This window comes from Hippocampus comes, unplaced genomic scaffold (genome assembly GCF_001891065.2).
Source record: "Hippocampus comes isolate QL1 unplaced genomic scaffold, H_comes_QL1_v1.1 scaffold271, whole genome shotgun sequence".
Taxonomy (NCBI): Eukaryota; Metazoa; Chordata; class Actinopteri; order Syngnathiformes; family Syngnathidae; genus Hippocampus; species Hippocampus comes.
In genome coordinates, this window is record NW_017805830.1 from 150,653 (window position 1) to 164,019 (window position 13,367).

Genomic DNA, 13,367 nt, shown 5'->3' on the forward strand with positions numbered 1-13,367 from the left:
GTGAGCAACATGCGCCATGCAAATTGTGGTCACGCAGTATCATATGCATCATATACATTCAAGTTGCATGTTTTAATTCAAACAATGAAATTATGGCAATAGTTTCTGTCAGTTACTTCTTTATTAAGTGTGTTTGTCCGCTTTCAGTGAAAAACTCAAAAGTCATGTAACCAAAAGTGTAGCATATTAACATAGCTGTTTAAACAATGGTTTGTATAAATTATGGCAAAGCATGAACTGCAATGTGACGGTGTCCTTACTGAGGCACCATCGGAGGTTAGCATAACCATTCTCTGTATGTCCACTTCATGCTTGGAGTAAAACTGAGTTATTGCCTGCACGATATCCTGAGCAGTGCATGTTGTCAGCTGGACTATTCCACCAAACACAGTTTAATGATTGAAACTATTTTTCTCTCTGTATTTAATGGACAAGACAAGCATTTTGTGCACCGTTATGTCTGTGCTCTCATCTACTATAAGGTTGTGCCAAGGTGCATCTTTAACACTGCACATCGTCTCATTCTGTACTATTGCATTGATTGAATCCACAAATTCAAAAGCATAGTTTTTACTTCGCCAACTGTCTGGTATACTCACATACTTTGCCATGTGGTCGTGAATTTGTTGTACCGACAGCATTGATGCATTCACTTTGATGGTTTGTACAACATTGTCGATAAGGATTTTTGACTTGCTCGGGGTTGCATTTATTTACGATTGACAGCTCGTTCTCGGTCTTTGGGGCTCTCTGACAATAACGTACCGATCCCCATTCCCATCTTGCATCGTTGTACAATTTTTACTGCATTCAAATGATTTTTGTGCTGAATGTGACGCTTGAGGTAGTCCATTTTCCATTCGCTCCACACTTTTCCCTCCGAAAACTCGCTTGCTACTTTAGCTTCGCAACACGTTTTACAGAGTACACCTTTCCACAGTGAACAATGTCATGACGTAAATGCGTGAGCGAATCGCGTCAAATAACAACCTGGAACAGCCAATCACATGTTGCATAATACAGAATAAATTATGCATTTATTTTATTTTCAATACTGGTTGGATTTTTACTTTGTGGGCAGTTCAGATATTTTGTGTGCAGACACGCAGGGGGCAGTGCGCATTTGCTCACAAACCATGCTTAGAGGGAACCGTGCATGGACCCAGTGTACCCAATGCACCAGGCCCTGGTGAGCCAAGGGAACCTGCTTGGCCAACATGACCAACTCCTCCGTGCTCTGGTGGATAGCAGCCAGTGTGCATCAGCCCATATATCTGAGTCGTCTCGTCAGATCTCCACGCTTGCCTCCTCAGTACAAGACTCCAGGCTCCCTTTGCTGGCTCAAGTGACACCTCCCTCGACAACCTGCCGGAACATTCATGTGAGTGACCCAGACCCCTTCTCTAGGGACTTGGAAAGATGTTAAGGCTTCCTACTCCAGTGTGGACTCGTTGTCATTGGGCTTTTTCAGGGCAGGGCGCTAGCATGGGCTGAAGCCATGACCACTGACAGTGAGGTCTTTAAAATGAACTATTCCGACTTTGTTGCCAGACTCAGGACTGTGTTTGACTACCCCAACTCTGCTGTGGACACTCCTAATCGACTCCTGGAGCTGCTGCAAGGTAACTGCTCTGTGGCTGACTTCTGTTAATTTTTGGACCCTGGCAGCAGAGGCTCGGTGGAATGACGTCGCGCTATGGGCGGCTTTCACTGAAAGTCGAAGCGAGAAGGTCAAGGATGATTTGGTGACTAGGGACGTGCCTTCCGACTTGCCTGCGTTAGTGTCTCTCTCCATCAGGATAGGCAATAGGTTGCGTGAGAGGCAAAGACAAAGGACATCTCGGGTCCAACAGTCCACGAACTAGCCAGGCCAACTTCCAGCCGACCCTGTGGAGGAAGAGCCCATGCAAATGGTCGAGCCAAGCTCACTCCGGAAAAGCGCCTCCACTTGCTGGTGAGTGTCTCTATTGCGGTAAACCGGGTCATTACGTTAACACTTGTCCTTCCAGACCAAGAGGGGGAGGCTGTTTATAGGAGTGGGAGTCCTGACGAGCATCCAGCTTGTTAAAATTCCCTGAGCCACCCGTCTATCTGTGCCAGCCACACTATGTGTATTTAACACTGTTTTCCCACTCCAGGCTCTAATTGTTTCAGGGGCAGAAGACAATTTTTTTAGATACCAACTCACGAAGCAGTTGGGGTGAACTGGAGCCATTGGAGAAGCCTATACCAGCTGTGGGCATTGATGGTGAGGTCTTAACTCAGGTGGGCCAAAGGAACTACCCCATCATGCTAGTTCTGTCCGACACCCATCACGAAAGACTTGCTCTCGATAATCTCTCGAATCGCTCTATATAACCCTCTAGTGCTTGGCTAACCCCGGCTGCAGTTACATAACCCTCATATTGATTGTTACTTACAAGATTGTTGGTTGGAGCACAAATTGTCACTCCATTTGTCTGCAGTCTGCATTCCTCTCTTCACCTGATTTGTTCCACATTCCTCCTGAATATCATGACCCTAGGGAAGTCTTCAGTAAAACGAGGGCTCTGTCCCTACCTTCTCATCGTCCCTACGATTGTGCCATTGATCTGCTTCCTGGCGCCCCCCTGCTGGCCAGTTGTTTATACCATCTATCACGACCTGGAGAGAGGCGATGGAAACCTACATCTGAGTCCTTGGCAGCTGGACTCATTAGGCCCTCCTCTTCGCCTTTCGGAGCAGGATTCTTTTTTTTGGTGCCAAAAAGGACAAGACACTCCGGCCCTGTATAGCTTTCAGAGGTTTCAACAGCATTATGGTGAAGAACATATACCCCCTGCCTTGAATGAACTCTGCTTTCAACCTCCTACAATGTGCAAGGATCTTCACAAAGTTGGAAGTCCGTAATGCATATCACCTGGTGTGTGTAAAGGAAGGGGCTGAGTGGAAGACTGCCTTCAAGACACCAAGAGGCCATTTCGAGTACTTCGTTGTGCCTTTTGTCCTAACCAATGCGCCCGCTGTGTTCCAGGCTTTGATTAATGAGATTCTGCGTGACTTTCTGAACCACTTCGTTTTTATATTTGTATGACATATTAATTTTTTCCCCCGAGACCCAGAGTTACATATCTCCCATGTGAGGTTACTGGAAAACAGCATTTTTGTCAAAGTTGAGAAATGTGAGCACAGTGGCTTTATTTTGGGCCATATTCATCCAGGAGAGACGAGTTTGTTTGGCCCAAACAAGATTCGGGCCGTGGAGGAGTGGACAGTCCCACAGAAGGAAGTCAACACTTCCTGGGGTTCGCAAACTTCTACCGGTGCTTTATTCAGGACAGTAGGGTTGACTCACCACTAACAGACTGGCCTTTAACCAACTCAAATACCTAATCACCACAACCCCTGTCCTAGTCTGGCCAGCAAGCAATTCATTGTAGAGGTTGACATCTCCGATTCTGGGGTTGGAGCGGTACCATCCCAGCGGGGAGGTTCCAGAGAACGCCTGAATCCTTGTGCCTTCTCTTCCCATCATTTGTCTCCCACTGAACGCAATTATGATGTAGGCGACCGGGAGTTACTCGCAGTTAAACTAGCACAGGTCATTATTGTTATTATTATTATCATTATTATTTATCATCATCATCATCATCATGCTCACATACGAACACGAAGCCTGACGCCTTCTTCTCCGAGAAACCTACTGAACCCCCCCAAGACCATCCTTATCCCTGGATGTGTTGTCGCTGCCCTGACATGGGAGATTGAAGACAGCACAGCGTCAGCAACCCAATCCTGGTACAGGTCCTAAGAGCAAACTTTTTGTTCCAAACTCCGTCCGTTCCCAACTTCTCTTGTGGGCCCACACCTCGAAGTTTGCCTGCCAACCGCACCCTGACCATGCTCAAGAAATAGTTTTGGTGGCATGGAGAAGGACACCCGGGCATTTGTTGCTACTTGTGCTCGCAGCAAGGCATCCCATCAGGCCCCAGCTGGATTACTCCACCCCTTGCCTAACCCCAAAAGACCCTGGTCTGTCCACATAGAACTAGACTTTGTCACTGGCTTGCCTCCATCCGAAGGTAAGACCACTATTATGACTGTTGAAGACCGCTTTTCCAAAGCGGCTCATTTTTTCTTCCCTTACTAAACTCCCCTTGGCTTTGGAAACGGCCAAACATTTAGTCCACCAGGTATTTAGGGTGCATGGCCTCCCCCTCGACATCGTCTCAGACCAGGGTCCCCAGTTCATATCATGGGTGTGGAGGGCTCTTTGTAAATCTATTGGATCGGGGGCCAGTCTGTCTTCTGGGTATCAGCCCCAGTCCGATGATCAGACGGAGAGGGCTAACCAGGTGTTTGAGAACGAACTCCCTCTGATGCATGGCTGAGAAGGACCCCTCTACAGGGAGTCCCATTTGGCATGGGTAGAATATGCTTACAATAGCCTTACCAGCTCAGCTAGTGTGTGTGTGTGTGTGTGTGTGTGTGTGTGTGTGTGTGTGTGTGTGTGTGTGTGTGTGTGTGTGTGTGTGAGAAAATGCAATGAAAGAACTAAACAATATCCTCAGGAGCACAATATGTATTTTTTTTACTACTTGTTCAAGTGGCCAGCTATTGAAGGTTTGTACATTTTACAAATAAAAACTAATTAACATTGACTGTTGAATAGTTTCAAGTGCAACTGCATTAATAGAGGCCTTATCAGAGTGATCCCTAAAATGGAACAAAGAGAAAATGTGGATGTAGTGGGCTGAAATGGGGGGAGCAGGGGGTTGCTCCATGGAAAGAATGGAGAGGGGAGGAGCACGTAAGGGACGGACCAAACTCAGACATCTGGAAACTTTTGAAACTAGAGTAAAGCTTACCAGATGGAAAAATACATGAAGTCAAAAGGTTGAGAATCAGGAAAGAAGACAACCTAAATGGGGGAAGAAAAGCACAGCAGAGAACAGTGAAGAAGGCTTCTTGAAACGTTTGTCTGCTTCAGGGACTCTCCTCCTGAAGAGGACCTGGAAAGAAAGAGGAAAACAAAGGGATTTGCAAGTTTGGGAATACAAAACGGAACCTAACAGCAACAACAGGCAGGACGGAAACACATCCTCAAGGTAAACTCAGATGTACTGCACAGATTCTAAATCTGTTCATCGTTTTTTAATCACATAGCATGAAAATAGCATGCACACCATTTTTTTTTTCACTGACACTGAAAAAGTTGTGCACCATAACTATGGTCACATAATTTACACAATTGTTTCGACTGTGTCTTTTATACATTCAACAAGTGAATGGAGTTAATGCATGTTTGGAAGTATATGAAAACATTTTCATCACCTTCTGTATTTTGTTGATTGTCAAACAATTCAGTTCAATGTTTAAGATCTCAAAACATCAGTTCTGTGTCCACTCCTACTTCTCAGTGATTAATATCTGTCTCAGCTAACCCTCTTGTGGTGCAATGAATCATTTGGGGTTCTTCCTCTTGTCTGCATTGTCAAATTCAATATTGTTACTTTCATGAGAGTCAGGGAGCTATCCTCAGATCAAGATTCATTTTATGGTCATTGACAACAATAGAGTGGGGGAAGGGCAGCAACATTTACTGTACGGATCTCATTGCATTCTTTGGATCAGAGCAGAGCAAAGTCATTTGATGGCTTTGTCACTGGATAAAGTGTTTTATGTTTTGCTGTTGTCAAAAAGAGCACGCCTGAAATTAATTGATCGCAAGTTTTAAAATGAAACGTCATAAGGGAAGCAGTGGCTCTGGAACCTTAGGCGTTTAAATTAGTACAAAACACCTACCAAAAAAAAAAAAGTATTACTTCATTTTAAATTAAATGATTAAGTAAGTTTGAGTTCTGGAAAAGCCACCCCCCCCAAAAAAAAGATTTTTTTTCTTTTTTTTACTACTGTCAATTATTTTTGTATTTCCCAGCCTTTTTAATTACAAGCAATCAATAACGCCTAAACGTCCAACAACATCTGTGAATAAAAGGTTTCTGATTTGCAATGCAATAAAGTTTGTTGAATGTAGGATCACGTGTGTGTGTGTGTGTGTGTGTGTGTGTGTGTGTGTGTGTGTGTGTGCGTGTGTGTGTGTGTGTGTGTGTGTATATGTATATATATATCTGTATTTCAGCTGCGTACAAAAATAAGTTGCTTCTTAGTCAGTGTTTTTTTTTTTTTCAAATATGGTACATATTATGGTAAGAGGGAGGCCCAGTCGTTCGCGCGCCGACGTCACAGTGCAGAGGTCGTGGGTTCGATCCCAGCTCCGGCCTTCCTGTGTGGAGGTTGCCTGGTCTCCCCGGACCTACGTGGGTTTTCTTCAGGTACTCCGGTTTCCTCCCACATTCCAAAAACATGCATGGCAGTCTGATTGAAAGCTCAAAATTGTCCCTAGGTGTGAGTGTGAGCACAGATGGTTGTTCGTTTTTGTGTGCCCTGCGATTGGCTGGCATCCGGTTCAGGGCGTCCCCCATCGACTGCCTGAAGACAGCTGGGATAGGCTCCAGCACGCCCCACAACCCTTGTGAGGAAAAAGCGGATCGTAAAATGGATGGATTATGGAAAGATTTTTTCATAAAGAATCTCGCAGATCTATGAAACCTTCAATAAACTGATTGAACAAACACACTTCAAAATGCAAATTGGGATGTGATGAGTGATTGTGATACCTTATGAACACAGTAGCGTATTGCTGTTAAAACAAACAGAGCACAAATTAAAATGTCATGTTGTTACTACGCACCAGTAATTGTTAGCTGACGGGCACTCCTTTGTGTCACAAGTTTGGTGCGGCCACGGGAAATGCCCGCAGTAGTATAATTAGGTCTATTGAGAAGGGAAGGGAGCTTCCTTCCCGTCAGCAATTTGACTTCCTGTATGAGGTCAGTCATCAGACTGAAGACCTTTCAGGTTCACATTCACAAACAAACGGATGCATGGACAAAAGCTGTGCACATCTTCATCTTGACACGAAGTTGTAGCTCTGTCGATCAAGGTGGGGCTGTACAAACCAACTCATGAAGACAAGGAAATGTCTCACTATGTAACCATGTCAAGGAAACTCAATTAAAGAAGGCAGCACTGAGACTATCAGTGGTGCCAACTTAGCAACTTTCTCACTATTTTTAAGCGAGTTTTCAGACCCCTCTAGCGACTCTTTCAAAAAAGCGCCGACCGACAAATTTAGCGACTTATTCTGGTATTATTGGAGACTCTGATGTGAAAGCACGTATCGTTCTTATTGTTCTTGACATTCAGCGGGTGCTTCCTTCAGCCTCTCCCCTTTCCAGGGCCCTCACAGGTGGCCCAATCCTCTCAAACCACTAAAGGGGGTGTGAGTAACAAATTCACAAAAATAATGAAACTGAATTGGTACCTCGTATTAGTTACCGTTATTTTCTCAACTGCCATTGGGATGTGTTCTATTGTCTGTTTTCCGTTACATTGTCAATGCAGATTGTACAGAAAGAATATCGGTTAGTATGTTCATGTTTCATTGGAACTAAAAAAAAAAAACGAAAAAACAAAAAACAAACTTAAAAAAAATTAAAAATTAAAAAAAGGAACTAAAAAACAAACTTAAATAAATGCAAACTAAAAAAAGAACTAAATACAAACAAACAAACAAAAAAAACTTTAGAAAACACAACAAAACAAAAAACAAATAACTCCACTTTCGTGCCTCTATTGCAGGGGTGCCCAAACATTTTTGATCTAAGATCTACTTTTCGATCAACCAACCTCCTGAGATTGACTCGCATGCACGCATATGCACACACTTACACACGCATGCCATGATGAGCAACAGCTTTTACGGCCCTTAAGATGAATGAAACAGAAAAATAAAGGAGACACAAGGGATTATGAGTTTGTGAAAAGGTAATCACTGCCCACCTTCATCGAGACCTGACTCGGAGACATGGGACTCACTTTTGCAACGTGTTAACGCTCGTAGCTCACGTTTTAAAATGCTTCTCTCGGCCCTCCAGATTGCCATTCTTTGCGAGTGTCATCGGTGAATTGTACACAAAATGAACTTTGGCTGATGTAATAATAAAAATTATATTAACAATGATGATAAAAGCTATATTGCACCAGATCTGATCGCAGGCTGCAATTGCAGACTACCTAGCTCGAAGGCCAAATCTGCATTTGCATATTTATTAAACATTGACCCACCGAATCCCAAATTCATTCGAATGGTTAATTGCACAAATTTAAAAACATAAAATGAACATATCTTTAAAACCTGATTTGCTCGAAAAAAAAAAAAAAAGTAAAAACATATTTGAAATCATTATCCAAAATACAATTCGGGACTCACAAAGCCATCTCTGATTAAAATTTCCTCTTAACCAGTGTTATTAATGTAGTGAGAGTTATGATGAGCTTTTATTGATTGTTAACAAAGTATTGTCAATGTACTGACACATTGTAAATCCAAGGAAGGAGTACTCTTGTTTTAATTTTATTCGATTGTATTTTAATTTTATTCTATTGTATTCATTCATTCATTCATTTTCCGAACCGCTTTATCCTCACGAGGGTCACGGGGGGTGCTGGAGCCTATCTATCCCAGCTGTCTTTGGGCAGTCGGCAGGGTACACCCTGAACCGGTCGCGAGCCAATCGCAGGGCACACAGAAACGAACAACCATTCGCGCTCACACTCACACCTAGGGACAATTTGGAGTGTTCAATCAGCCTGCCAAGCATGTTTTTGGAATGTGGGAGGAAACCGGAGTACCGGTACCCAGAGAAAACCCACGCAAGCACGGGGAGAACATGCAAACTCCACACAGGAAGGCCGCAGCTGGAATTGAACCCGGTACCTCTGCACTGTGAAGTCGACGTGCTAACCACTCGACTACCAGGCCACCTTCTATTTTCTTTTCTTTTACAATATCATTCAATTCCAAAGCTACACTTTCCAATGTTTCAGTAAAGTTACTCATTTTCACACACAAAATCAATCATGGTATGCAAAAGCTGTAAAAGACACTCTCCTTCTCTTCACTTGATTGACCCTCAAGAGCATTTAGAGCAATTCCACAAGTTCATCTTCTCAGTTGAAAAATCTTGCCCGCGAGTAAAATAGATAGTATTGGAGACGACAAGATTTTGGTTCTTCTGTTGACTCTTATTTTCTTTCTGCAGGATGTCAGCGTCTCGCAAATGTTTGTGCTGCGTCAAATATGTGATGTTTGTTTTTAACCTCATCTTCTGGGTGAGTATGAGCAGATGTGAATCCCTGATCGTCCCATTTCAACGCAATCTACATAGATTGCGCAGTTCATGCTACCGTGTCTTCGAAACAGCTGGGAGGATGTGGATTGTTCGGCGTTGGAGTCTGGCTGTCGTTCACCCAGTCCGAGTTTTCATCTCTTCCTCTATCCTTCCCGTCACTCTCGGCAGCCAATCTGCTGCTGGTCGCTGGCGGGATCACCATGGTAACGGGCTTTCTCGGCTGTCTCGGGGCTCTTAAGGAGCAACGCTGGCTGTTGTTCATGGTAGGACCACATATACAGTCTCAGCACTGTCCCGCTCCCTTTTTTTCGAGGTCATGCTGACGATGTCAGTATGCTGAAGCAATTGATTATAATGAAACGGGTTTTTAACTGAACACCTCTCCTCCATTGCAGTTCTTTGTGATCCTGTTGCTCCTTGTCCTGACAGAAATAGCTCTCACACTGGTCATACACATCTTTCGAGATCAGGTGAGCTCACCTTCACACACACATTTTTATGTTTTTACTGACACTGTCCAGTAGACTGAGGGACTGGCTGTTTGCATTGGCAGTCAGTAGGAAATGTAGTGAGTAAAAAGTGTTCTTTATAAAAGCAAGGAGTTGAACATTGAAACAGTTATTTCGACAAATGACGAGCAACTTCTGTAAATGATAATTGTTTGGTTTGATTCAGTGATCGAATCATTCAAATATAATTGTTTTTAAAAGGTTTTATATATATATAGATATATACCCTGTATATATCTATATATAGCAGTACATATGCTACACTATCCATTGTTGTTTATTTTCAAACACACACACACAATTTTATTCACGCCAGGTTTATATAATAAGATAACCTTTATTTGTCCCACACTGGGGAAATTTGCAGTCTACAGCAGCAAAATTGGGGGGGAAGAAAAAACAAAACAAAAAAAACAAAGTGTTTCATTGCACAAAATAAATGTTTCATAAAGAACTGTACACAGTTCAATAAAAGTGCAATATAAAATATAGCATTAGCAATACAGTATATTTGTTGAATAAATATAATAAATTAGCAATAGAATAGAAAACATAGCATAAGGTGGCTGTGCTATTTACAATGGTCACAGGTTTTCACGTTTTCATGTTTATTCAGCAGCCTGACAGCAGTCGGGAGGAATGAGCGGCGGTATCTATCCTTCTTGCAGCGCGGGTGTAACAGTCTCTGGCTGAAGGAGCTACCCAGTGCTGTCAGGGCGGGCTGGAAGGGGTGGTAGGGACTGTCCATCATAGCTTTTAGTTTAGCGAGCATCCTCCTGTTGCCCACCTCCTCCAGAGTGTCCAGGGAGCAGCCTAGGACAGGACTGGCCCTCCTGACCAGTCGCTCCACTCTCTTTCTGTCCTGGGCCGAGATGCTGCCTGACCAGCAGACAATGCCATAATGGATGGCCGAAGCCACCACGAGTTATAGAAGGTCTTTAGGAGTGACCCCTGAACCCCAAAAGACCTCAGTGGGTCTGTCCCTTCCTAATCAGGGCGTCCGTGTTGGTTGACCAGTCCAGTTTATTGTTTAGAAGAACACCCAGGTACTTGTAGGAGGTCACCCTCTCTATGTCTGTACCCTGGATGTTCATCAGTGCAGGGGAGGACTGTTTCCTGCAGAAATCCACAACCAACTCCTTAGTTTTCCCGGGGTTGATCTGGAGGTGATTCTGCTGGCACCAGTCCACAAAGTCTTGTACTCCTGATCGTCTCCCTCTGTAATGAGGCCTACAATTGCACAGTCGTCAGAGAACTTCTGGAGGTGGCAGGTTGGAGTGATGTGCCTGAAGTCTAAGGTTTCTCAGCATTCAAGAAGAAATAAATAAATTCCCAATATTGAGGGAGATGTTGGGTGTGGGGGCCTTACACCCATCACCTCCACTTCCCATTTTCCATGTATTGAATGTTTAATGTTGGGAGAATTTTTAGGGATTAGTTGTTGCGATTTTTTTCCAATTTGTTGACCGGGCGAAGATGCTCGAGTTTCACACTCAAGACTTGAATAAAAAAGTTTTAAAAGTGGTCATATCCCCCCGCCCCCCCCAAAAAAAGTTAAGAAAAGTTTTTGTTTTTTGCATTGTTAGAGAATGGGCAATACCGAGATCAATGAAAAACATCATGAGTGATCCTTCACAGAAACAACAATTAGTAACTATCTTTTTCATTTTGTTGTTAAGCCAGTATTTTGCAGGTGAATCCCACAAGTTAGAGACTTACGTCAGTCATTTATTTGAAACAGTGCTGTCCTTTCCTTAATTGGAAAGGAAGCCCCTTTTCATCTCTCCTTGACCTGATGATGTAATCCAAAAAATGTGAAGGAAAGGTGGCATCAACGTTTGGAGATTGGACTTTCAGAAGAGGCCCCTAGACAAGACACAAGAATCTCAATGAGTTGACTGGAAAAAAAAACGAAAGACCGGGATGACAAGCACAAGTGGACACAATACGTAACGAGACAGACTTTGGAAAAAGAACACAAAAATCAAAACATGACAAAACTAAAATCTTATCAAAACCAAAAATCAACCGAAATCAGATCATGACAATCAGCTCCAAAATCCTGATTTTTTTTCTCTCTTCACCACTTGGAGGACATTTCTTTCGTTTTTTTTCTTTCAATAGATACTTAGACAGAAAGGTTTACGTTGTTGTTTTTGTTTGCATTTTTGATCACAAAATACAGAAAACCCATTAAATATTTGCGGAACACAAATATTGCTTGATCTCGTCTCGATTGTCAAACAGCCTCATACAAATGTATTCTCTAATGTACATTCTTGTCCCCATTGCTCATATTTTACAATCACAAAATGCAAGTCACAAAAACAATATTTAAAAAAAAAAAAAAAAGACATGAAATGTGTGTTTTGTTTCATCACTTCCTTGTAATCATTGGATTTTTAGTCCAGGAACTATTGCCCGTAAGGCCGCAAAGGAAGTCTTGCTCAAGGAATTCTAACTTCATTTTCAGCAAAGAGAATAAGGTCGAAGTAACATCTCATGATTAATTGACATTTTTGGTGGACAAAGTACTAATAATTTAACCCTTTCAGGGACAGCGGTTACTACAGTGGACAGCTTATCAGGTTTCAGGGTGCATGAAAGGGTTAATCAACATTTATTTGGAAAAGTTGATCAGATACAAGGAGAGTTGTCTCTCTGTACAGCCATTTATAGCAGTTCACATGGCTGATTTTAGTGCAGCTGACTTGAGATTGTTTTGGCTCTAACTGTTGACTGCGTGTGATTAACTTGAGACAGGGTTCTTTTTGACTGCGTGTGATTAACTTGAGACAGGGTTCTTTTTACAGTGACCCTGAAGGGAATTATCCTGCGTAGATATTGTAAAAGTGACTGAGAAGTAGGCATACAGTATCTTTTCTCACCTGCCGTTTTGTGGTTTGTTTATGAACCACAGTAAAAAAAAATGATAAATGAATGAATAAATACATTTGATACCTTTCCCTCTGCTTTTTGTCAGATGGATTCCAAAGCACAAGGTGAATTAAAGGAGGGGATGAAAAATTATGAATCAGAAGTTGGATTAAAAAAATCTTGGGATAATGTCCAAAAAATGGTAAGTATAGAAAACAAGCAAACCAGCAAAAACAAAAAAACCACAACAGTTCTATTAACATTACAGAAGAAGCAGCAGTGTGTCCCAATTGTGCCTAAATTAAATAAATAAATATATGGTTCAATAAATCATCATGAATTTATTTCAGTATTTTTTAACTATTTCTCTCTCTCTCTCTCTCTCTCTCTCTCTCTCTCTCTCTCTCTCTCTCTCTCTCTCTCTCTCTCTCTCTCTCTCTCTCTCTCTCTCTCTCTCTCTCTCTGTCTCTCTCTCATATATATATATATATACACACACACACACACACACATACACACACCCTAACCGGACACTTTGTTAGGTACACCATGCGAGTAACGGGTTGGACCCCCTTTTGCCTTCAGAACTGCCTCAATTCTTCGTGGCATAGATTCAACAAGGTGCTGGAAGCATTCCTCAGAGAGTTTGGTCCATATTGACATGATGGCATCACACAGTTGGCGCAGATTTGTCGGCTGCACATCCATGATGCGAATCTCCCGTTCCACCACATACCCAAGATGC

General features: G+C 42.7%; 1 protein-coding gene across 1 annotated transcript in view; it reads left to right on the forward strand.

Annotated features, from left to right (window-relative positions):
- The first annotated feature begins 4,798 nt into the window (after positions 1–4,798).
- Positions 4,799–13,367, forward strand: part of tspan4b (tetraspanin 4b) — a 20,585-nt gene continuing 12,016 nt past the window's right edge. Inside the window, exons 1-5 of the mRNA XM_019887491.1 lie at positions 4,799–5,087; positions 9,147–9,216; positions 9,308–9,499; positions 9,632–9,706; positions 12,729–12,824. Of these exons, the coding sequence (XP_019743050.1) occupies positions 9,148–9,216; positions 9,308–9,499; positions 9,632–9,706; positions 12,729–12,824 (432 nt within the window). The 5' untranslated portion in view covers positions 4,799–5,087; position 9,147. The remainder of the gene's footprint in view (positions 5,088–9,146; positions 9,217–9,307; positions 9,500–9,631; positions 9,707–12,728; positions 12,825–13,367) is intronic.